This window comes from Anopheles gambiae, chromosome 2 (assembly GCF_943734735.2).
Source record: "Anopheles gambiae chromosome 2, idAnoGambNW_F1_1, whole genome shotgun sequence".
Classification (NCBI taxonomy): domain Eukaryota; kingdom Metazoa; phylum Arthropoda; class Insecta; order Diptera; family Culicidae; genus Anopheles; species Anopheles gambiae.
In genome coordinates, this window is record NC_064601.1 from 29,123,576 (window position 1) to 29,150,319 (window position 26,744).

General features: G+C 45.3%; 2 protein-coding genes across 5 annotated transcripts in view; one reads left to right on the forward strand and one right to left on the reverse strand.

The window, feature by feature from the left end:
- LOC1273052 (extracellular serine/threonine protein CG31145) overlaps positions 1-8,440 on the reverse strand; it is a 49,570-nt gene extending 41,130 nt beyond the window's left edge. Inside the window, exon 1 of one of the 3 annotated variants that reach the window (XM_061643360.1) lies at positions 6,616-8,440. The gene's annotated coding sequence lies outside the window, so the exon portion shown is untranslated. Of the gene's footprint in view, positions 1-1,456; positions 1,800-6,615 lie in introns of those variants that run through there. The other 2 variants (XM_061643361.1, XM_061643364.1) reach the window with 2 other exon arrangements.
- Positions 1,987-26,744, forward strand: part of LOC1273050 (galactokinase) — a 30,539-nt gene continuing 5,781 nt past the window's right edge. The window contains exons 1-5 of one of the 2 annotated variants that reach the window (XM_311991.6): positions 1,987-2,215; positions 14,694-14,883; positions 18,367-18,509; positions 24,582-24,752; positions 24,808-24,933. In XM_311991.6, the coding sequence (XP_311991.3) occupies positions 14,722-14,883; positions 18,367-18,509; positions 24,582-24,752; positions 24,808-24,933 (602 nt within the window). In that variant the 5' untranslated portion in view covers positions 1,987-2,215; positions 14,694-14,721. Of the gene's footprint in view, positions 2,216-13,527; positions 13,704-14,693; positions 14,884-18,366; positions 18,510-24,581; positions 24,753-24,807; positions 24,934-26,744 lie in introns of those variants that run through there. The other variant, XM_061643365.1, reaches the window with a different exon arrangement.

The window sequence follows — 26,744 nt, forward strand, 5'->3', positions numbered from 1 at the left end:
AAAACCATCCTCCGGTTCGAATGCACCGGGCGTACCAGGGAGGGTGTACAGAAGAGCAGTGCAACAGTAACACTACTGAAAACCTCCGAATTTGCACCCCTGAACTTGATTGCCCTGACGTTGCGCTGCAGTGTATACGCATGGTAAGCCTCAAGTGTGGTTTTACTGAACGCATGTAGTACATGTGCTAGCAGATGCATCATTTTCACGAGGTTTCTCCACCCTTGCTCTCGTCGTAAGTGGTGCCTGTTGCTGCTTCCATTTTTGTTCGCCCCATCCCGCTCTTCATTGCCATCAATTGCAATTGCGAAGCGAGTTTTGGTGTACGAGTGTCGAGATTCGAGCAATCGCAACTAATTCCTATTTGTCTCTCCTTACGGTGGTGTGGGCTTCACTTCTTCCCCGGGATGTCCCCTTGGTAGAACGATTCTCGCACCGTTTTCAGCACGCACATATTACCTTCCTGAGGAAGTATGCAAGCAAGTAGGAACAGGTGACATGAGAGTGTGTTTGCCTTTGTATTCGGTACAGTTCGTCGCCGATTTGTAACATTATTCCCACGTCGAGTTTGGTAATTAGTTAAGAGTAGCTTCAGGCGTTGTGTGCCGAATTGTACGCGATTGCTACGTTGCTAGGGTGGCTTATGTGCTATAGTTAGCGTTGGCGTTACCAGTTGTACAGTGCCATTTCACTCTCAAGTGGCTCCAATTGAGAACTTTTGTTCTAGGAACATTTCAATATCACCTGTACGTTTACATGCCGTAGTGTTGATGAAGCAGGTAGGCAGAGAAGCGTGTCGTCATTGCGTTCGTTATACAAACAGGCACACGCTGTCTGGCGGGTATATGGTGCCGAGGTTCGATGACGGATTATCAGTTTTAGCTGTAAAGTTAGACTACCCTCACAAATTTCCAGCACAAGGATACGCACATATGCACACAGCTCAGGCAACGCAGCGTAATCAGTTCAGTGACAATTCCAAATGCAATTCCAGTGGCATGAACAAGTGCAAAAACAATCTCGAAAGGGTGAAAAGTTGTTGAGTTCGAGGGTGCTAGTAGTGTCGCAGTCGGGCTGTTGAAGTGAAATTGGAGAGCTGCTTAGATGTTTAACGCATGGGGAATGTTATTAGTTCACGCATTGTTCTACCTTATAATGCATTGAAACTGTTTGAAGTAGCGTCCTGTTTCATAAAACCAGGCAAAAGGTAATGATTTCCCGAACAAGTTTAAGATAAACTCAATTTCGTTCCAGCTGTGTACTAAATGGCACAAGCGCCTCCTACCGGGAAATCTTTGCAATCAAACTGAAGCGCAATGAATGTTCAACGGAATGTTCTTGCAATCAGCTGCAATCTGCACTGTACAAACCTTTTACGTAATTTATAATGATAATGGGTCAATTTTAATGGCTGGGAAATTCACAACGCTCTAATCGGGTGGGTAGACTTATTTACCTGTTTTACAAAACATACCCCTAGGCTCTAATCGTTCGATTCCAGTGTTTCTGTTGAAGTAAGACTATCGAACAGATCTACCAATTAGTTTTCATTTCAAAACCACTCACCGGAGGCGGCTGGAGCTGAGATGGATTGAGGTGACCGTTCCATCCACACACTACGATCCGCACTAGAATAGAACTGATAACTTCTGCCCTCAATACGGCACCGGCCACACAACAACATCAACAACCATCCTCGAACGATCCGACCATCATCGAAGAAGGACTGATAAGCACGGTAAGGCCTGATCGAGTACCTTACGCCTGCGATGAGAGACTCTCAAGCGATGGGCTGGCTATCATCGGGCGAGTTACGATCGTCTTTTATTTTACAGTCCGTTCTGTTTCTTCCTGCATATCAGGTCTGTGTGTGTGTGTGTGTGTGCGTATGTCTGACTGGGGTTTTGTTTTCGTTCTGCTGCTGGAGCCTTTGCTGGATGGACCTTTCCCCTTGATACCCTTGACAGGCGCTTGTGTGACATCGGCACCGGCCGTACGTAATACTGCGCCGGCGCAAGTAATCAGTTCGCTTGCGCCCGTGCAACGTTCCGGTAGCTGCCCGGATTTTGTTTTATTTTGTAGACACCAGGTTTAAACGGTTCTGAAGTGTGCCAATAGTGTGTCGTGCTTTGGTGCAATCAAGCGTGGCTACAAATTCAAGGGTTCTCATACAGTGTGTCTTACAGCCTCGCAGAACTTCCAGTGTTTGGTACTAGTGAGTGTTTGTCAGTTTTTTGCAATAGAGGCCAAATCAAAAATTTCCCAAATTTTGGGATTCTCTAACCCCATAAAAAGGTAAAATTGTCTTCTAGAATCAAATTTGTTTGTCTGAACTTCATCTTCCCTGCGCTAGCGCTCGATCATCACGTTTTATTACGATTGAAACCGAAATAAACCATATCGCAATGGCAGTGAAACAGTTGCGGAACGGTTCAACCGCTTACCCGTGAATCTTTGCACAGTACGCCACCCGTTCTGGCAAGTTTATAGATTCCAGCTTGAGGTACCACAATAAAGCAAGCATTCGGGAGTTTCCTTTCATCAATTTACAGCCCTTACCGTGTGGTTCAATTCACGGGGCACAAACATACAATGCATCCTCACAGCACAGCACCGCGAAGGAAAGGGGAAAAGCGATAGCAGCAGAACCATCCAGCTGTGACAGAATAATATGGCCCGCTTTGCTTTCCCGCTGCTGGCCAAGACGAAAGACGTTCTCCTAACTTTCTCCGGTCTGTTCCGGTTTGCTAGCCCCCCGGATTCAGCCAGCATCGGCACCCTCCGCTAACGGTGGAGCGGAACCCCCCGCACACATACACACACGCGATTGCAGATTATGGCTTTTGTATGATTTTTCGTTAGAATCGAACGTAACGGGGCAACGTTTGCATCCCCTTCGGTACTACCGGAAAACAGAAAAAGCACACCACCGAGCAGTTTGACCGAGTTTTATTTCCCCCTTCTTTTTTCGTAACAACGTGCTAACGTAACGGAAACGGAAAGAGGGAGGATGGAAATGCAATCACCATCGGATTGTTTTGCCCGATGATTTACTACACCCCACCCCTGTCACTCTCCCTCACTCTCCACTTGGCCAACGGATCTCCCCCGGGGGGGAAGTCAAATCGGACGGTTTATGATTTGATTGAGTTTATTGAAATCGTAAAACGCAAAATCTTTAACGGCATTTGAAGGGCGTGGCTGTTGCACCTCTCGTTGTAAGGTTCTTGCTCCGTCCGTTAAGGTTTTGCTGGCCATTGATTAAGCGTTGAAAGTTATTTCTCAGTAAAAGGAAGACTTTTTCACGCTAAGTCTCTATGTTTTACTTGCGAGTTTACTACCCCCCCAGCACCAATTCGTTCAAAGCGCACTATCGTAGGAAAATAGCAGCTTGCACAGACACACGGGGGTGGAATTAAAAATTAAGCATTTGCAAAAAGCAGTTACAAGCAGTTTGCCAACTCAGAGGGAGCGATGGAAAGACAGAGACAAACAGAAAACAAAGCAGATGCAAATGAATTATTTACCGACGGGCAAAAATTGAAATCACTCAGCAAAAGCCCTCCACCGTTGGTGGCAATGGGCAGCAATGGGGTTGGAGGAACTTAAAAATGCCAAAAGCTTCGTCTCCTAACCATCACCGACCATACAACCGACTTCTAGCACAGTGGGTGCACTAAAGCCGGTGCAGCCTGGATGCACACTGGTTACAAATTGGCTGTGGTGGAGAAGAGATGCGCAAGGGAGGGACTTTGTAGCATTTAATTATTCTTCGCCGAGAGCTTTTGCTGGTTGCGTCCTTTTTTCGTTGTCGGTGTTCGGTGTGTCTTTTCTCTCCGATGAAAGTTTTGAGTTGCTTCGTCGTGTTTGAATGGTGTTCTGTTCGGGTATGTCTTTATTTATTACCATGAATATTCCCGACTGTTTCTGTTTTGGTCCTGGTCGCACTGGGTTGGTCTTGTTTTGTTGTGGGGCGAAACGAAAAAAAGCAGGGTAAGCAAGAAGCTTAGTGTATGCGTTGCTGACAATTTGCTGGCTACGGATCTTTTGTTTCAATTTTCGAAAAGGGGTTTTTTGTGTGTGAAGAATTCCCGTTTCTCTTTTTGGCGGATGAAACTCAGGGTTGGAAAGAACCTGGTTCTAAATCATTCAAACTACCGTCCGGAGGACGATGGCCGTACGAGTGGCTGTGCCAGACATCATTAAAGGCCCCCGTTTTTTTTTCAGCCCGCATTCCTCAACCCGGCCCGGGCTGGATGAAATTAAATCATAATTACAACAAGACACTAATTAAGTGCTCCCACCGGCCACACGATTCTTGTCGCTTGTTGCACTTGTTCCGCGGCTGGGCTGGAGACAGATGCCGGCGAGCGGCTGTAACACACGACTTTGATGACCATTTAGTGGTGCGTGTAAAGGTATGTCGCCGTGTTTGGAAGATACCGTACCGGGGAAGAAATTGGAGAGCATTAGCATTCGTGTAATGAGTGTTACTTGTCAACGATTATTTATTTGCTTGCTGCGAGGGACAATGCAAACACGTTGTGCCTTGTAGAATTACACAAAAAAAGCTCACCACTTTCTAGCAATCTGTTAACTCGCAGGAGATCCAGGAAAGAAGGATTCAATCGGACGGAAATTGTGCAGCTTTTCACTCTCATCCACTTTTCAATTAAGAGCAAGGCTTCGCAATCTTCTCTGCCACTTGTCTTGTCTGGTTACGAGTGATTTGTAGTAATTACACCTCTACTGTTGCGCTTTTTGATCCCCTTAATGGGTCTGTTTGTGTGTGTGTGTGTATGTGTGTGTGGGGTTGTTCCTACTGCTCATTACAACCAACTCCACCCGCCCGTCCGCTGTTCAAACTCAATCAAGAATCAGCACGCTAATGGATTATACACATTCAATGGCTGTCCAGAAACAAATGAAGCTAAATTTCCCCGAGCCCTTTTGCAGGGAACCGATCTTCTTCCGGGACTGCTTCCATCCGATCGATTATCGCCTCTAATGGGTTTATCTGAACGTACCTGGCGTGAGTGACGTTCGCATAAAGCAGGGAAGCATCCCCCCCTCGCCCCCGCCCAAAAAAACAACTACTAATTCACGCTGAGTAAGCTGAAGTCCGCAAAATGGGCGCTAAATTGGGCGCAAATTTTTTGTTTAGCTCCTCCAACGGGGCCAGCTAATTGATATCTATTGACAATCAACGGACGGTGGAGATAGGGGGGTTTAGAAGGTGCTATTAAATCACGCGCGAAGAAGGTAATCAGCCCAGGCGCGTATGCGTTGTGTGAAGCGCATATGTAAAAGTTCCGCTACTTCCACACGCGAGAAGCAGACTCCCATACGAGCGCGCCCGTATGGGAATGAGTCGAAAACGGGAGGAGGACTCCATGGTCTTCTAATGGATTAATAATAGCAATAAAGCTAATTCCCGCTGATTGTATGTTTTGATTAAGGTGGGTGGTTTTCCCTTTGCGCCTTCGCTTCTTGTCCCTGTGTGTCTTCTTGTGTGTTTTGCTCTTTCTAGTGCCCTTCCTTCCAGAGAAATGTGTCAGTAACTAGAGAATGAATCGTAACCTTTTGACTCGTGCAAACGATACACGATGCAAAGTAATGAGAGGTTGAAGAGGCAAGTGGGAAGCAAACCCCCCTTCCCCCTTTCTATTAGCGGGCTGAAGCTTTATCATTATCATGTTAGGATCGGTAACGATTGCTACTTTCCATGGAAGGTGTTAAACTGAGTTGTTACAACCTGACCGATTGAAGATGAAATAGAGAAATTGGATGATGCAAATGATGTGATTGGTAAAAATGAGATGAATTGGGCTTTGGAGATATAGAAATTCTCAGTTCTCAATTCTTTCTTTTCGACCCACGAACCAATAATTGAGCTTCAGAGAGGAGTAAGAAACCACTTATTACAGTAAGAGCTTTTTTAATAGAACTCTTCTTGATATACCTACAGAAATGATAAAATTTGAAACTAAAGTCAACCATTCTTGTATCGCATATCTTGGCACCCCAGGCAAATTTCCCTCATGTTGTTCCCTTGCACCATGAGCTCAGCATTATTCACACAGTACGCAAATGCACAGAAAATGCATCATTTAATAGGCACCCGAGTGACGCTAACGCTGACTCACGCTTACCTTACGACCGCCTCATATTACAGTGCAACTGCATCTAAACAAACGCCGGTCGAGATGTAGCCAAAAAAAAAACACACACACTCGGCAACCTTTTCCCCTGCCTATGACACCGAGGGCGTTAGATTAGTTAGTGCTTGTGAAATTCTAAAAACAAAACGGTAAGAAAATAATTTACACGCCTCAGCACGCGTGCGTGTGTGTGTGCGCGTGGTGTCGTAATTTTGTGCACTTGCTGTTTTAAAATACCTAAATGGCTGCCCTAGGTTTTTAAATACGCCTAACGGATGTTGAGGTGCACCTTTACGGTGGTTTTTGCGGACCGGTGGGCTAGAATGATGCGAAAGGAACGCACATACCGGGGCGGCCTGCAGGCCCCGGGGCTGACCATCCAGAGGAGGGTTGTAACCCCGCTCAAGCCCCAAAGTAACGCTACTCTCAGTCCCTCTCTCCCCTTGTAACTTACCCCGTGCGATGCGCCCGGTCGATGAAATGGACGTTGTCGTGTTGAGAAATCTCCCACTATCTCCCACTCCACCTTTGTTTGGTTCTTTCGCACTTTTGCAGCAATTATCAGGGCGGCAGCTTTCAGCACGATTTGAGGTAGAATTTAACTTCGGCCGGGGCGCTGGGCGGCCCACGATCGTTATCGCGCTGTGGGGCTCCCTCCGCATGGGCACCACACGTTCGATGGCGTGCCGGATCGTAATGCCGGAATGCTCAACACCTCTGCCAACCCTGCTCGGCACACGAGCGATGCGAAGAATGATGCGCTTACCGCCGGGGCAAAGATTTCAATTAAGAAATCTCCCAGCCTGGTGTTGCTGCAGGGTGTTGGAATCGCTTTTCTTCGCAGCGAGAAAAGTGAGCCTTCCGATGGCGGAAACACGTGTCGAGCGGTGGTTTTAATTCACGCGGACACATGCGGACGCACTGGAGACGGGAAGGCAGGGTTCCGTTGGAGTGCAGATACACTTCAGACACACACAGGCACAATTTCGCTCACTTTAGCAGCCGTGGTAGCTTTATCAGCGCGTCTTAGCACCGACCTGTCAGCGACTCTAATCCCAGGGAGCAATCGAAACCGAAACGACCGTCACTAGCGGATAACTGAGAGCCCTGTCACGCTGGTGCTGGTTCGTGTGCGGGTACATCGTTTGCTACTTTGGACGCAAACATTCACGCACGACCATTCACGGCACCACACACACACCCACACACGTTTGGCCTCAGTTGCATCGCTGATCATTGCGCTCGGTTTCCCACTTTCTTTGCCCACTCCAAGTCATTCGATCTGTCTGACTGCACGGTGAATTTGTGTAACAATAAGCCGTATGTACCATCGGTCTACCATGTGTGTGTGCGATGATGGGCAATGGTGGCCACGAAACCATCTTTCCCACTCCCCGAATGCTGCAACATGTGAACTGCAGCGACCGCACCAAACCGACCGGGCCGCGCGATCAGCGAGATAAGGCCGTTGCAGTTTCGCGACCGTTTCGGGGCGAGTCTCCCTGAGCGTGTGTGTGTGTGACACTGTGTCTTTGTAGTCGGAGAGATGATCTCGCACAAAAGGAAAGGGGGAAGATTTATTCGGGGGCCGTAAATTAATTAAGAGCCATACGGTTACGAGAGCAGCGACACACGGTCACAGCTTCAACCGTCTTTCACTCTTTCGCTTCTGGTCGGTTTTGCGCTGGTTAGTGGTGCGTAGAGTGAACGCTGGGCGATAGGTTAGGAATTTTGGCAGCTGGCAGCCTGCAGTGCGAATGGGTGCTTTTGTAGCACAAACTATTGCTATTGTTAAAAAGGCACACTGTTCGGGGGTGCCGCATCAGCAGGTTAAATATTTACAGTCGATTCCAATTTGCATTCGTTTTGCACATGGCACATGTAGCGGCGGTTGGCGTTCGAGTCGTTTGGAGGTCTTAAATATTTATGAATGAAAAAAAAAAAAACAGCAGTTTGCAGCCAAGTTGTACTTCTACTGCTCAGCTAGAAGTATTGAGAGTTGGAGCGAACTTGTAGTTTTGTTTGGTTTGCTGATGGATACACTTTTGTGTAAGGCCATATCTTTGCTGCTGGTGATGCAGCGCAGAGGATGCAGTAACTGTGTGATCACGCTGCACCATTTAGCATGCCGTATTAGAATTAGAATCGCCTAATTTGTATTCCAGCGTCGCTTCAACCAGGTACCATGACGAGACAAGCGTACCAAATGCATTGCTGTTAAGCGGGTTTGTTGCATTTTTGCTGCAGATTGCTACCAATGTGTGAATAACAAAAAGAAGAGAAAATCTGCTCTTGAAATGACGGAAGTGATCGTTTGACAATCAACTGATCGTTCGATAACGCTCGCGCTTAACCTTCCAACCCATAAGCTACAACGTGAGAGCTGCCTATGCCTAGACTTGTTTTTCTGTTTGGTTTTATTTGCTTGTTTATTTGCTTGTGCAAGAAAAAAAGGCTTCATAACCTAAAGGGGAAACGTAAACGATCGTCCAGCTGACAGGTCATCGGACACGGCGTCAACACCGACCCCGTCCCCGACAGGTCGTGGAGGATGAGAGGCGCCACGATTACGAAGACTCGCGCGCGACCATGAGATACGGTGTGATGCATCTATCTCCCATGATTGCATCTTTTTCAACAGCACACAAACACATACACAAACACACACATACACATATGCGTACGGGCACGTGCGAAAACAGCAAACAGACTGCGCTGGTACCGCTCGTAGAAACCCGGGAAGGGATATTGTTTTGATGTTACGCGCGGAAAACCCGGTCAGAGGGCCACGCACGGTGCCCGGTCAATGTTGGCGAGTTTGGTTGCAAAGTTGGTGTGTCGAGTTAGTCCACTCCTCACACACACACTTACTAGCCGCCCAAGACACCCATGGAACCGGGTCCGATACCACCGCTCCAGTGCCCTTGAGCTGGCTCAAGCATGTCCAACTCACGGGGAAAGGGTGTGGCTCTAAGGGGGGTTTCTTTTTGCTGCCTTACTCCCACCAACCCGGCTGCTCACTGATGCCGCCATGCACGGACATGGGGTCGCGTACTACTAATACGGGCAAATAGCAGTTGCAGTTTAACTGGTTGCTGGAGAGAAAACCTGTTCCGCGAGCGTTGGCGCTCTGTATGCATCGAGCCGCTTCGGTATTGAACTTCACCGCAAACGTCAAGGATCAATCTGGCCCCGGTGAGTGCCCGGAGGTCGCTCCACCGTGTTCCGGTTTCGCTTTCGTCGTACGGCGGCTGCACGTGCGAGCTCGTATACATTCCGCAGCCGAGCCATTTGGAAGGCTTGGAGGCTGGGATCTCGCCCATTGGCCAACTTATGGTCCCATATTCCACTGGAGCATTGAATTGAAGCAATGCAGTGTGGACGGCGTTTGACGTCTGAAAAATGGACCATTTCAATTGAAAGGGAGAGGAGGGTTGATGGTTTGATCGATGTTATTGTAATTTCAGGCGTCGATTTTAGTGTAGCGATTTTGGAGCAGGATGAATGTACTTCGATGTGAGTTTGTTGCGTCTTGGTACTTTCGATGTAACGCATGATTTGATACTCGCTGGTTTGAGCATAAAGGTTTTATTAAAAAAAAACATTACATGATACGTTACATTCTAACTTTTGAGTGGCAAAAGATGGGCTACGCTTGAAGAGAGTATCAAAATTCTACCAAAAATACCTCCGGCAAAGATTTATTCCACTTTGACCAGACCTTGAGCTTTAACGGTCACACAGTGTCAGGTTTCCGCCGTCATTCTGCTTCACTCACAAGAAACTGTATATCATTTTTGTATCATTTATCTTACCTTACGCGCGTTTGTGCATTGCTGGAAAGGTATACAGAGTGTCTCGCACACCGGCGCTCACACAGCTTCAGTGCGTTGCGTAGTCAAACCCTTCCGGAAGAAGCTAACGCCCCAAAAATAGCTGCTTGGTTCGTACTACGAAGTCGTATAATGACGCAAAAGATTAGATAAAAAAGGGTGGTAGCGCAAGACACGAACGGCAAGCCACATAAAGCACATTGGTAAGCAAAACGGGCACTTAATAAACATGCCGCAGCCGCCTGTTTGCCGTGTGCCGGTGTGTGCCGTGTGGGACAAAATCAACAGCCCATTTTGCGTACATTTATGACGCGCTCGGTGGTGGTTGGTACTATTTTTAATCACTAAAAAGGATGCAATTTCAAATAGAACCGTTTGTCACTTTCCAAAGAAACTTTATTTGAATGTAAGCTTGAATGCTCGGTTCAAAATGTCACTATCCTTTTGATGCAAAGCGGGACCAATTTCGCCGGAATATTTGTCGGCCTGCCTGCACTGAATGAAAGTTTACGGCTGTCAGGGCACATTTCACTGTATTGGATTCCTCGGTACCAATTGCCCGGGTGACGAAAACGCCATCCGAAGGACAGGACATGGTGAGAAAGCTCGGGGAAAAAGGGGTTGGCAGCCAGTTCGCTACCGGCCAGTATGCATTACACCATCATCGTCATCATCAGTATCATCAGCGTGATCCGAAGTGGTCCTGCGTCCGTTGTCCTGCACGACGCACCGCTGCCATGGCGAATAAATAAATCATTTTTATGCCAAATACGCACCGAAAATTGGTCGCGCCAAAGTCGCGCACACTCAAAGGACTCTGTTGTGTGTGCTGTAAATATGCAAGAAAGCAGCAGTAACTACGCCAAAAAAAAAAAAAAAAAAAAAACCGACCCGACAACATAAAGAGAAGAAGAGTACACATAGCTGGGTGGGAGGACATCACAGAAAAAAGGGGCATGACAGTGGGCGCCTGCTGTCCGAAATTGTGGAAAATGAAATTGAATATAAATTACAGGATTTACAACCGGAACGTACGCGTGCACGCGAGCGCGAAGAATCAGTTGCCATGGGAGCGAGGCGCGAGCGGTTTTCGCCCGAAACGAGGATTAGTATTCCTTTCCTTTATTTTGTCCATTTGTTTTCCCATCTTTCCGTCCTTCCGAACGCTGTGCACGGGAATCATCACGTGCAGGAAGAAGCAAACAAAGTAAAAACAAAACAAAAAATCATAACCAGCCGTGTGAAAGTGTGTCCTTTAGCGAGGGACACAATATTTCTATTTCTGGGTTCAACGAATAACCCCCTACTGGGTTGATGGGTCGTTCGGTCCAATGGTAGGACCGATTCCAGGAGATACCAGATTGCTTGTGATTGAATATTTGTACCACAGCAACGGTGCAACGCGCGGGCCGTACTGAGTGTGGGGAAGGGCCAGCGGAAGCGCACTTTCTCGCTCCTGGTGGGGGAGGACATCGTGCTTCCGGGAAGCATACCGTTTACTAATAGGATTCAAATCGTTACGTCCTCCGTTCGATTGCGAACGCAGTATCGTATCGTTGGCAACAGTTGGGTACGGCTCGGTTTGATGAAATGTTTTGCGCAATCCGCGTGCCTGACCTCCGCGAGATCCTTTCCGCGTGTTGGACTGCTTGCGTGTGATCGGGCCGCGGTTCACAAATTAGACACTAAATATGCGAATAATTGGTAAAAAGCTCCGGGACCATTCGCACGCACGGGCACAGGGAAAGGTGATGGATTTGCTTCCATTATTGGATCTCTTTTTTGATTTTTTTTTTGTAAAACCAACGTCACAGAACAACGTATGAACTGAAAGGGACCAAGCGTTGGTCGGTAGAATGTAGTGTTTTTTTGGTTGGTTAGTTTGTTTGCGATACGAAGTGGTAAATCATTTTGAAAGGACAGCAAATAAAAGCAAGCTAAATGGGGAAGAGGGGCGAGTTTGATTGTAACGATTCTCAGTAGGGCGGGGAAATTATTGAAATTCTCGATGGAATCAGCGCAACGGAATTCCCCTGACTACCAATTAGAGGATATTATCCAACCTCCATGGTCGGTGCTGCCAACGATGTTGGGTGGAAAATGAATGAATCAGATTCTACGTATTGGTGGTGTTGGAAATGTTTTTTTTTTCGAAGACGTATTTTAGAGCTTTTTTACCATAAGGGATTAAATATAGATATTCCACCAATTTAGTTTACGATTATGTTTGCCTATTGGAACGTAAGTACACATAAGCCTCGACATTTAATACTAATTCAATTAGGAATACAGTGGAGCGCCGTTTATCCGGGTACCTTTTATCCGGCTTTCCGTTTAACCGTGCTGTTGAGAAATGACAGTTCAATACAAACATTGCGTGACATTGCGTTATGAGGAGGATATTTGAAAAAGCGGTTATAAGAGCACATTGTCATCACAAAAAAACGCTATAATTCATGGCAAATTTTAAAAATTCTCTTTCGAAAAACATGAAGTTAATAAACACTGGGTTATTTTTATCAAAAAATAAGAAAAATTTCCAAAAAATAACCAGGAATTGGTGATAAAATATATCATTTGACTCATTATCCGTGTTTTTCGCTTATCCGGGTGAGGTCAAGTCCCGAGAAGCCCGGATAAACGGCGCTCCACTGTACTGATAATGGCAGCCATTTACGCGTATATTAGCACTTGAAACACAAACATGAAATGATAGGGAAAGAAGGATTTCCACAATATTTAAAAATAAAATAATGAAAGATAACTTTTAACTCAAAGATAATTAATTCCACAATAGTTTCTGTTAGCTAATTTTGTGCCTCACTGTTGCGTTGCGTTACCCTTGTTGTTTAACCGCGGTTCATCGTTGCGATGCATATAGCATACATTTAGGCGCTTTCATATCGGGGAACGAAAAAACTATTTTCTTCCGTTTTGTGGGCATCGTTTTTGCCCTTTTATTATTAGTTTATTTTTGTAGCTATTTGGTAAATGAGGATGAGTCTAGACGACACTGTAAGAAATACAATATCGACCCTTGTTGATTTTTCTTAAGCACGTGTTCCACAGAAGCAAAAAAAAACTGCTCGTGCACATTGCGTGTCACATTGAAAAAAAAACCCTCACACACACACACACACACACACACACACACACACACACACACACACACACACAGCTCGTTACCTAATTACGTCTTCATCATTATGCATTCTTCCACCCAGCATCTCATCAATCGGACCACTCGACAAGTAATTTGATAACGACGTGTAAGGTAAACGCGTAACCCGACGCACGAACCTCCTGCCGCCGGCGGCTGATACGACAAGTGGCTTTCACACACAATGCGCCCCCAACTAGCTGACGACACAAGCAGCATTATGATTGGCGTGTGTTGGTGTGATCCATCGCTTATCTTTGCCTAATGCCCGATTACTGGTTGGTGGTGGTATATGCAGTAATCGTACGCGCGCCGTATCAACAAAAGCGAACCCTTTGGTATTGGTACGCGCGCCGGCTGGATGTAAAGTTGAGTTGGAACATGCTGGATGTGTTTAATTTCACACTCGAACCGGGGTCGATCTCGTGTCGTTCGAGCGGAGTTGCACCAGTTCATATCTGCTAACTCGTACGCACAGTACGCTGTCATTGACTCGATTGCCGTGACACTCTGGCGTATTTGTTTTAACTGGAACCGGGGAAGTAAAATGTGCGTGTCACTGCGGCATACGGGAGGAGCCACCAAATCATAATACGACAAATGCTACCAAACAGTGAACCACCACTAGGAAATCGTGTCCAATCGATTCCCATTCAAACAAACCATTCTCTTTTGCAATGATTACTGTGAATAGTTAGCACGCTACTGGAAGGGTTCGTGATGTATCCAGGCGTCAAGTGTCCTTTTTATGTAGTGTGTGATGCAAAAAAACCCTTATTAATTAACTGACAGTCAGAGATGGAGTGTTTGGTCATACATATCATTGATTTGTGTTCTTGCAGGTGTGCGCTATTTTTGTTTTGCTTTCATCAACAACTAGCATAAACGGGTGGCAGAACATATTGCAGCAAATTTGCACCTCGCGTGTGAGTGTTTGCGTTACTTGGTTGATTGAGGCTTGAGCAAATGTTTTATTAAAATGGTACAATATTTTTAGCCATTTGATGTGCTGTTGTTACATAAAGTGATTTTTATCTTCACTTTATGCTTTGAAAGCAATTGCAATGTTCATTGCATGTTAATTGTTTATATTTCTTCATAGAAAACTCGTTAGTAGGTTGAAAGCATTTTTTGTTGTAGAAATAAACTGGCTGCAGCAGCAAAAAGACGTGTTTTTTTCTTCAACATGTTTTGATGCAAATGACACGAAATCAGTATACTTGCATTGTATGTAACTTTTACCACCAAACGTCCCATTACTAATCTACATTCCGCCAGTTTGGCATGAAACTCTCCCACCTCCACTTTCTCTGAACCCCCTGATTGCTGTCGATAAAATGTAACTTCCATCCGGCAAGCCCTCCGGGGCGTGCCCAATTCCCGCAGGTCATTAACAGGCCCGAGCGCCCCACCATAGAACACCGACTAAGTCGTTTTTCGCTTATTTAACACGTACACCACAAAAGCGCTGACCCCTTTTTTTCATGCTGTTACTCTGCCCTCATTCACCTTCACCCTCTATTCACCCCCATTGCCCAGGAGTTCCACCGACACCGAGGACATCGAGATGCTGTCGAGGGTAATTAGTTTTGATGAGGTTGTTAAAACATCAATCGAAACATTCCGCAACACGTTCGGTGCCGAGCCGGAGCTGGCCGCCTGTGCCCCCGGCCGGGTCAACCTGATCGGTGAGCACATCGACTATAACGATGGTTTCGTCCTGCCGATGGTAAGTGTGTCTGTCTGTCTGTTTGTATGTGTGTGTGTGTACTGATTGTGGTTGTGTGCATGTGTCATGGGCGAAAGATTTTCCCGGAGGAAAGCATTCACATTTATACAGAAAAGCCTGTATGGGGATGGGAATGTAGGAGCATTAGACAATCGCACGCCGATTAGAGCAAACACGGGTGAAAACGTTTCCTTTTGCTCAAAATTGGTGATTAGATTGATTTTATTTCTGATTAGAACAGATTTTTTTTCTTTTAGAGAAAGTCATCTCATCCGAGAGTTCGAGATACATTTAATTGCGATTACATTTGAAAGACTTTTCCTTTTTAAATTAAAAACAACTTTGATTTGTAAGTAAGTAAGTTACAACTTAGATGTAAGTTCGTAGGCTGAAATTTCAGCCTGTCAGCTGTTTGCATTGTATAGCAGCTTTCGAGCAGCTATCTAAGTGAGTATAATATACAGGTGGGCTTATCGCAAGATGTATGAATTTTGAAGGCTTCACCCATCCTGCCAAAAATTGATATTCAAATTCGGTTATAAAAACATGCTATGAGACCATTTGGACTACATACACTTTGATTCTAGATTCCACCACGTGATCTGTTTAATGCACCTTGGGGTAAATTTAAACAACATCGTGTTTTCGAACAGGTACTCGAATCTAATTCTAGCTTAGAGGCTAGAATAATCTAGACTAAAAATAGCAGGCTAGTTTTTCGTGTGGTTTTGTATGGAGTGTATACATGATTTCAGCCTCTAACTGTCAAACTCCATACAACTGACTAGAATCGTAAGGGCCCCATTTTGAGTTTTTTTTTATTCTGAAATTAGTTGTCAAATTATATGGGACGAGACTACCTGGTCTACATACACTTTGTGTTTTGTACGAAGTGTTATCATGATGTCTGCCGCCAAGTGTCAAACTCCATATAAAACAGCTGGCTAGTATCGTAAAAACTCCCAATATTATCAATCCTATGTTTTTTGCGGTGATATGATATCAACAACCCTACATACACCCACTCATCACCCAGACGGTTATAAATTGATTTTTAATTTAACCTCGAGGCCGGATAAAGTATCTCTTCCGCATATCGGTTCGTCCCAAGCCGGCAGTGTATGTCAACACTGCGAGAACAAACAAATGCAGCAGCACTTTAGCTTCACCAGGTACCATAAAATAACCTCGTAACAATCGACAAGGGCTGCACTGAAATTGAATAGACAATCGTAATAAAAAAAATAGAAATAAACATCCCTCGTGGTGGTTTTTTGGATGGCGGCGCAGCTCATCCAATGCCGTGTCCCGTGCTCATCCTTTCCACCCTGTGCGAGACTGATATCGGTGCGAGTGCTATTGCCGATGGTGCTATTAACGCACTCACTCTATTTGAATCGATTTATCAAGCCGAGCTACATCCAGCGCCGACCGTGATGATGGCTTATCAGCGGGAGCTTGGGGTCGTTATTTATCTGCCCAACCCTGGGGGCCGCGTGAGGAGTGCCGCGCTGATGAAAGAATAACACTTGTTGGCATTTTTATCAGCCAACCGAAAAAGGGGTTGAGTCGATTGGACAAGTTATCGTCAAAGGTGCAAATGTGTTACGGAGTGGTGAAAATTTTCCCTCTCGGTTGCGGTGGAAAACTGTGCACACGATGCTACATGAAAGCTTGGGTGCTTTACCTTCTGCGAAAAGGCATTAAATTGCCTTTTATTCCGATTCCTTCAATTGCTGCAACACAACTTTACGAGCTCAATGCACCAAGATCAATGGCTTCCAGGTAATGTAGCTGTAGCTTCTTTACGATCCAATAGTCGCCTTTCTCGTCAGCAATGCTCAACAGAAGGAAGACGAAGCGATTGCCCGAAATGGTTTACTACACTTCCGCTGCAAATGCTCTAATCCGATTCATTTCCGAGCTGCAGACAGGTTTGGTAAGGGGGATATTGGGTTGCACGAGCAGTTTGTCTAATCGATCGAGTGTTTATTAGCCGCCTCTCGTACAGCCACTCATTCGGGAGGCGGGGTGAGGTGATTATTGATTTTTGTCTGGAAGTAGTGCAAATTTGTCTAGCTTGTCTTCCGGCAACGATATGATGTATTACACCTAAATCGGCATTCCGAGAACGTTGATACCGATCCCTGGAATTGTATTGAGCATTGCATGATTGGCAAAAGCGAAATGAATCCCATTTTGCCTCGCTTGGGAGTGAGTCAATCTTTCATTGGCTTCTGTTATAATTGGGCGTATTGTTTTAACAAAGCTGCTGCGCTGCAGATTGATGAATAAAGCATACACTTGTTGCCGCCTAATTTTGGCTGTAAGGCATCAATTTTTGACAGTTCGCATCATTTCTTGACTCCTACGTACCTATTTTTGTCTGTAAATCATCCATATTGACTGTAGGAAATCTTGTAGCAATCATGATAATTTTACAAGGTATTTGAGCAGATTTATGACTATTGTAATTTTACATCACATGAACAAACCGTGTAACCAACTTTTTTCACCCCATTACCACTATCAAAATTGGCGTAACAATTTTTTACATTTACATTTTTTATTCTTTCAATGTAATTATTAACTACTTAACTCAAATTCAATGATTTTGGAACACAGTTTCAGACGTTACGTTAAATTTTGTAAATAAAACAATCGATTTACAGTCTAAAATTAATGCCTTAGAGACAAACGTTGATGTGGACTGTCAAAAATTGATGCTTTATAGGCAAAACTTGTGACACGCCGTCAAAAATTGGTGTTTTTAGAGACAAAAATAGGTGAGATAGAGCAACAATTTAGTGACAACGTCTGTAAATCTATATTCGAGTTGTTTCAAAATAATCATCCCATCATGTATAGCATCACTAGATAATCTTAAATTAGTTTCAACTTCTTCCCAAGGTCTTATCCTATTGACATATTGTGTTAATGATTATTCTGAAGTTTGATTACTTAGAAAATGCTGGTTGCAGACTGAGTATTTTTACTTTTTCTACTATTTTCTACGAAATCATCTTACATAAATTGAGTGTAAATGGCATTTTATATTTCAGTTTTACTCGATCGTTTAAACAGCTCATCATTTTGCTGCATTCGTAAGACGTATGTTAACGGTTTCGTGTCCATTTTAATACTTCTTTTATAAAAGTATACATACATGATCGCCATGCATCGCTTAGTCAATACGTAAAATTCTAATATTTAAGCAAAAAAAATGATTTTGAAATAATAATTCACCGACCGATCGACACATAACTAAATTCCATAAACTGCATATAATAGTAGTTTAAACTATATTCCAGTAAATTCACCACCCACCAAATTCGACATAATTACTCATTCACACACACTCTCTCTCTCTCTCACACACACACACACACAAACACGCGGCACCAACAGTCAACAGCTAAAACTAATTGTTTACCGCCATTAATTTCTTCCCCCCAAAAACCCACCGGCATCCGGCACCGATAGGCACTGCAGCTCGGCACGGTGATCGTCGGGCGGCGCAATGGGACCGACTCGACCTGCGACGTCGTTACCTGCTCGGACAGCATCCAGGAGGGCACGAAGCGGGCCCAATTCGACAGCAGCACCATCGCGAAAGGATCGCCCAAGTAAGCACGCCCATGCCTGCACCCTTGCTCGCTTCACGCGCCATCGAATTTGCCCTACCGAAAACGCTAGTTAATTAATTAGACACCGTTTGCCCGGATTGCAGACCACCCACCCCGCGACTTCCTTCACCCAAGTGCACGCATAATTTGCATTTGCGTGTCCCATCGCAGGTTCGCGGGGGGGGGGGGGGGGGGGGTTTGCATTGGAAACGATAGCATAAACATCGTATGGTGTAGGTGCCAATCGCGCGAAACGGCCTACCCCCTTTGCGAATGCGTAGGCCGGGAAGCTGGGCCGCGAAAACACAGGACAAACAGTTGCCGGTACACGAGCCGGTGCGCGAAATTCCGCACTGCAGCAAGTGACCGCGAGCACACGTACATGCCGGAGCCTTCCAATAGGGTTGGGGTTCTGTGGTGCCACCACCGCTGTTCGTGGTAAGGTGGATCCTTGTTCGGCCATTTCGACCGAAAACAGAAACGCGGTGGTTACGGTTACGGCGGTGTTTTGTGTTTGAGTGTGTGGTGTTCGTGTGTTTTTACACCTTGCCGCTGCGTTTTCGGCAACCAGAGGATGCTGTTGCGGGTGATACAATGCCCGCACAGTGTGCCAAGCTTCTCTGAACTATGTGGGCCAGTGTTATTGAGAAATTGTTTGAAATTATCGGTTGGAGTTGGTTGTTTTCGTGAGGATTTGGTCCACGTGTGGTGGTTTTCGAAGAGATTTGTTTAATGTGATCACAACTCTACCCCACAAACCATCAAACTTTGCTTGAATATAAAGAGATTTTATTATTTGAAACTAATGCGTCCCTAAACTATCGTTTGCACTTAAAAGAAAGGACTTTTTCAGATGTTTCTTTCCTTGAACATCCTTTGAAAGGAAGTTATTGAAGCTTATTTGCAAAAATAAATCTAAGACCTTGCGGGCTACCTTCGATTTTTACCAATTCTTCATCAGTTATCGCGACCAAATTGTAGGAGTACAACTCATGCATCGTATTATTGGAGCAAATTTTGATGGGACGCAGCTGGGGGATGTTGGACTGGTGTCGCGTCGTAAGGTGTCATATCGAAATTCAGACGAAATTCGCTTTAAACGGTAGCATTTAGTTTTGCAGTCATTGCCGCTGGGAGGCCTTCGCGTGGATGCGATTTCTGATTTCTGATATAGTTTGTTCATGTTTCCCAGGTACTATTTCACTGTTTGGTGCGTTGCATCGACCTCTCGGCCAAGCGAACGCCACCACTTGTCTTTCTGTCTTCATTAGCAGCTTCCTTTGGAACCTTTAGGTGCTAAGGATCGTCGGCCATTCGAAACTGGGAACTTTCCTTCGATACTCTAATTGTTGTTTAATAGTGCCAAGATGCTGTAGATGCCGAAAGGGACTTATGCGACGCCCACAATCTGCCGCACTGCTGCTGCTGCTGTGCGTTTCTTCGACAGTGCACGCTTTTATAGGTAGTTGCTTCCCGTTTTTGGCCATCACGCTTAGTGTTCGATTGATAAAGGTGTCAAATTTTGTCTACCGAACTTCAGAAAACTATTAATTAATGGTGTCTGAAAGAATGAAAACGTGTTTGGTTAATCAAATCCAACATACTTTTCTAAAAAAACCACCTCAATTTAACCACCTCGATGGCTCACTGTGCCTGCGAAACCGTCCCGAAAGTTCACCGGTACACGAATGCACCATCGGAGGTACACGCCAGAGTATGCGCGCGCGCGTGTGTGTGTGTGCTGTTATTTTCTTTTTACCTTCCCTTTGCTGATGCACCTCCCCCCCCCCCCCCCCCGCACCGTGGCTCGTGCACACCTACGCAAGGAAAAAGGCGGAAAGAAAGCAGCGTGGCGCGCGTGCACGTTCATTTTCATATTCATGTATTTAAATTAAATAATACGACATCAAAACTCGCGGAAAATTCGCGCGCATAATGAATGTGCAAACGTGTACATAATTCATGCAAACTTTTCGCCCAACCGTGCTGCTTGCTGCTGCTGCTGCTACTGTTGTTAGTGGAGCCGCTCGCGCTACCCGGTTTTGGGGGCGCAAAAAAAAGAAGTATGCACATTCCCGGGGGTTCCGTGTTGCGCGCCGAAGAAACTCTCACATGTTCCCCGTGGGAGCGTTCTGGGTGTTTGGTTTTTTTCTTTGTTGCCCTTGCTTGAAGTAAGCGATGCCGTTGCCATGCACACACACACGCACGTGCGCGCGCTCGAAGCAGCTAAAACTAATCGGCTCACATCGTCCAGCTTAAATGTCCCGAGCGTGTCCTTATATTTGTCGATTGTTACGGGGAGAGAGGTTTTTATTTATGGCGTACTTGTTCCCGCATCCCGGCGGGGGAAAACAGGCACCAAGGGCAAGGTATGTGGTATATATTTTTTGTTCTTCCATTTTTCTTCCATCTTCTTTTCCTCGGTGGAGCACAGCACCGGATTTTGTTTGCCCCGTTTTAGGCGAAAGCTTGTTGCAGTTGGCTGCATGTGGGATTTGGTAAATGTTTTCCTCCGCCAGAAAAACAGTACGGCTTTCCTAGCTGAATTGATTAATCCCCCCCCCAGTCCACCATACACACACAAACACACAACAGCGACACAGGGTGACAAGGATTTTGGGGACATTTTGTGTATTTTCTCTCTCTGTCTCTCTCTCTCTGTCTGTCTCATTTGTTCTCGCATACATCAGCCAATTTGAATGTACACGGTCGGCTGACACGTGGAAAGGTTTCTGTACATAAAATGGTGGGGTGAAATGAAAAAAAAAAACCGATCCCCCTGCTATGTATATGTGTGTATGTGTGGTGCGAGTTTGCGTGGGAACGGATTGCGAAAACATGTGTCATTCGTGGTGGGTGGAAGATAAAATTTGATTAAGGCCCCTCCTCCATGGCACACCTCCCTCTTTCGCCGATTCGCACTTTCGGCTTGGGGTATCGCCATTGCAGTTGGATGCATAATCCGAGCTGCTGGCCGGCAACAGCTGGATGCTGGGCGACTTCCTCATGGTGCGCGCGTTTGTTGTCACCAATTAGCTGGTTGCTGGCATGGAAAGGGAAAACTCGGGAAGGGATGGGATGGTGGAAGAATTAACCAACACATCTGCACACACACTCAAACATACAAAGAAAAACAACGCGCTAGTCATGGCGATCATTATCCACCACGTTGACATCATCATCGTCGTCATGGGCGGTGAAAGTAGTTGTAGACACACATAGACGTAGCAGGCCAGGATTCGGTGGATTGCAGGTGGATTCCCACCGGGATAGGCCGTGCGTGCGATCGGGTGATTATCTGTGATTAAGGCGATAATGCACATGCCCCCCCCCCTCCCCCACTCTCCACCAGTTTCTGCACAGTGTTTTGGCAACAGTTTTAAGCCTCTTCCGCACGATTGTTTCACTATTTAATTTGACACAGTCACTGTTAGCACACACGAGGATATTTTATAGTATTGAGTTTCCTTTTTTGTTATGTGCAATGATATAAGTACAATAAAGCTCTCGACTAAAGCTTACTTGTATCGCATTGGTAATCCATTTGAATGCATTAAAAATATTTCCACACTCGGTATTTTCAGTGTGGCTAATTGTTTGCTAGTCGATGAGGCAATCAATTGTTTTGTAGACCTCGAATCATGTAGAGGTCTTATTGTATTAAAGTATAACCTGTTAGCAAATTGAACAAATAGAAAAATGCTTATATGCTTAATTTTAAGTTATATATCAAATACAAACGTGTCCCGTGAGTCAGAATTTGTTTTAACTAGTTAATTTGGACAGGTTCTTCTTCTTCTTCTTTGGCTCAACAACCGTTGTCGGTCAAGGCCTGCCTGTAACCACTAGTGGGGATTTGGCTTTCAGTGACTAATTGATTTCCCCCTAAACTAATTGATTTTTGAGTCTATTTGGGGATCGAACCCATGATGGGCATGTTATTAAGTCGTACGAGTTGACGACTGTACTACGAGACCGGCCCAAATTTGGACAGGTTACTGGTCCTAAAATGATTCTAAGTCTATGCCGGTTTCTGAGACTGATGCTTAATCCATTCCGGGATTGAAACTAATCCAAACCCCATATCGAACTGATATTGAAACCGTGACAGACTCCAGGGCCGACTTGTTCTGAGTACATACTGGAATGGTCACTGATCCTGGGGCCGATATCCATACCGACCCAGGAACTATTTCTGAATGCATACCGGGCCTATAATTGATCCTGGACCCATACCGATTCTGGAACCAGTCACGTAATTCGGTACCAATACTGGTCTTGTTACACATCCTTAACACATTCCATTTCTACAATTGATCTTAACCCTTATTGGTCCTGGGACTGATCCTGAACGCATGTCCTGGTATTGAACCTGAACCCATATTGGTCCTGGAACGCATGATGAGCCAAAACCGTTCCTGGATCCAAGTACTGATCTTTAATCCGGCACCGTTCCTGGATCAAATCCCAAACAAACGCCGGTTCTGGAACTGATCCCATATCAAACATAAAACTATTCCCAATGTTATGCCTAGAACTCAGTCATGATACGGATCGTGAACCACTCTCGGTCCTTTGACCAGTACAGTATTTAATTCGATCCAATAGCTGATTCCGCTACCATGTTTGTTAATGTACCATCTTCATCAGCAGATGGTTTTTTCTTTCTTTTAATAAATTTAGCACACACATTCAGCTTAGACATTAAGTCATGAAAGTGTGAAATACGCATTCCCTGAAGGAAAATAAAGCACAGCCTAATATTAGACGCCATAACTCACATCGTTCACACGTTGTTTGAGTTGTGCTACAAATTCATGATTATGGGTAAAAGCGCAAACCTCAGTGATCAGATCCTGTGTAAATTACAAAACCTGAGCATAATAGTTAGCATAATAATCCTCAGCAGGAGGATGTTAGTTTGAATTATCGAGCCCCATTCCTGGGGGGAAAAGGCCTTTTTCTTTGTCAAACAATTAATGTAATTCGTTTCAAATCGAAACGATACAGTATGTAAACCTTCAATCCATCGAATCGTTGCTGTGGATAACCCTTTGTACCGTTCCCTTCTTTTTTCCATAGCAGCTGTGTTGCGAAAAGAACTTTCGTCCGAAAATTTCATCAATTCGAGAGCTTATTGTTGATCCTGCCCCGCTACCCTGTCGCTCCTGCTCCAGTCCTTTTCCGCACACCCTGTTCTCTCCGCATCCGTATCGAGCCTCACCCATGCCCATTCAAATAGCACTAATTTGAGATGGGGCTCGAGTTAATTGCATTTATAATTAGCAAACTTCAACCTGTAGCATTGGTGCTGCCAGGCAGCAAAAACTGCCCGCACAAACCTAACGTGCCCTTCTCCAGCCGATCCGGTCAGAGCAATTTTCACGCACTCTGCACCATAATCAACGGTTTCGACACACTCTCTCCCCCGCGTACCGGGGAAACATTTTTAACCATCGTAATCATTATAATTGCAATCCGTTCGACGGGATGATTCGGTGCGGGCTTGTTTGTGCTTGATGTTGTTTTTTCACCCCCGATTTCGGAGTGTTTGCTTCAGATCTCATGATGGTTCATGATTGTGTAATGTGCGAACGCGGAAATGCATTGGAAGGACGTGTAACAATGCTGTTCACGGTACAATCATATTTCACAAAACCTCTCCCGACACACACACACACACACACACACACACACATGACGAGTGGCATCAAACGAAACGGCAGAATCGGTTGGCTTACTGGGAAGCTAATTTTCGCGCGGAAATGTAATTGAAAACGAGTTGTTAGATTGAATTTTCGGTGTGTTCACACTAGAGCTGAGATTGATTAGTTTGCTTTGGTGGGGGTTTCCCGGGATGCAGGGAAAAGTGAAGGATGAAAGGGGATCGCGCATGGTGGTTGGTCGATTTAATTAAAGCTTCGTGTTGATCAACCGGAACAAACTAAGAAGCAATAATAGTATCATCCTTGTGTAACTGTCGTTACTAAACGATTCTACTGGGCAAACCAATAATTGCTCGAAAGGCTATGCGGAATAAATCTAACGTGTAACGTGTAACCTTTGTTGCAGATGGCTTAACTACGTCAAAGGTGTGATGTTTCATTTCCGCCAGCCGGTACCGGGCTTCGATGCGGTCATCCACACGAACGTCCCCGTGGGCAGCGGGCTGTCCAGCTCGGCTGCCCTCGAGGTCGCCACCCTAACGTTTCTGGAGCAGCTGACGGGGAAACCTGTGCCAAGGTGAGTCGGGAGGTGATGGTTTATCATTCAATAATTACTCTTTTTACTATAACAGTATGTCCGACGGTGCCAAGATGTGTCAGCGGGCGGAGCATACGTTCGCGAACGTGCCGTGTGGCATAATGGACCAGCTGATTGCGCTCGGTGGTCGAGCCGATCATGCGCTGCTGATCGATTGTCGGTAAGTACGGATTACTTCACATCAAAACCATAGATTTAGTCTGGTGATCATCTTTTTGGGTTCTTAGCATTATACTCTAACGTCTTTTCTTAGGAATTTAGGGGTTTTCAGTTGAATGTACGCTTTGTACATGGGTACAGATTCCAGAAGTTGTAGCTCTTCCATCACGGATGGCATCCCCTAAGCTCTCGGATTTATTCCAACCGATCATACAGCTTGATTAATATATTTGCCCCTGGAGCTGAAATATTCTTTTACTTGAACTGTCGATAAAGAGGGTTTTGTGCCCGATCCTCCTCTATTTATAGTATTTGTTTTAGTGCGCCCTCTGCTGGAATCATACGGTACTACGATGAAAGCCAGGGTCTTAAAATTGTTTTAACAATGATTTTGGTGCTCTTGACGACTAATGGTGCACGATTTCCGAAGTTGCAATGAGTCAGTGAGCACGGTAAAACAAATGGGATAGTTTGCCGGTAATAACAAGAACAATTCGGGACATAAACCTGACCTTGTTCACTAAACCCAGAGCCGTCAGAGTGACCATCTGCTGTGATAAAAACCGGTCTGGGTGTGATCCTGGTTGATGAATCGTTCATGAAATTTACAGTTATAAAAAACCTCTGAATGACCAGATGTAAAGACTCCATACAACTCCATTTGGACAAAGCATTGAAGAAGACCGAATGTTTGGCAAAATATTTGTAAGTGTTTTAATGCTTTCGGTTTCATTTGTGACAACTCCAATGCGAAGACATACGAGGCCTGGATTCGAAAGTATCAGTATACTCAGTTCTATTTCAGTACAGGGTATCCAGGCAAGTATCTACAGTCTCACAACACAACGAACGTTATAGCTTGTTGGTCAATATCTTGAGCATTGAGTGGATTTGGGCAGATAATTCTTCGAAACATGGCCATAGTGGTTCGGTTTTAAGGAGATTATAATCCTGACAAAATTCCCTACCTGTAGAAACCATCATCATACTCTTTACGATAAAGAGTTAAGCTTTTACCAGTGACATGAATTGCGTGTTGTTTTTCATTCTACGAGGAATTTTGAATGCAAAATTGGTTATTTTGATGAGACTTGTTTCACGAAGGCACAGATTACAAGGTTGCAGAAATCACATATTGGGCTCCGACCTCCATCCTGAACCGTTCCAGTATGTTGAAACTTGTCTAAACTTTTACACTAAAGTCTATAAGTCTTTTTCATATACTTCAACGTTAAATTATTGTGATGGCATGGGATGGAGATTATTTAGTCGTTATCTTCCCGTGGTCACTCATTGAACAGGTTTTAAGCAGCCAATAGCCTTAGTATATCTTGCTTTCTGCCCCCAAGAATCACCAGCAACACGTGTCGCAGCGAACAGGGGAGGAAGAGTTTTGTGATTTTAAGGCATCTTCTCATGCGTGACACAATCACGGCACTCGTGATGGTGCCGCATTATGTGCATTATGTTCCAGCTTCTGGACAACGACCCAGTGGGGACGTGGTTTAATCCGCTCGCTATAAGCTCGGCAGGTGGCCCTAAAGCGAGCGAACGAAGGGCGGTAGTCGAGCTCCGGTCCGGCTGTCACTGGACATAATGCTGGACTTCGCATCCGCTCCGTCTCCGGACCGGAAACGATCACTTGACGTGAGGTAAACCCCTGCCCATTCGGAGGGTGAGACGGATGAAGACAACGAGTGTAACGCCTTACCCGGATGCATATCTCTTTAATTAAGGTGCACAAAATGATTCCCGACAGCCATCCGTCTCTAATCCGGAGCTGAAACCACAGCACGCTGCAACCATCCAGTC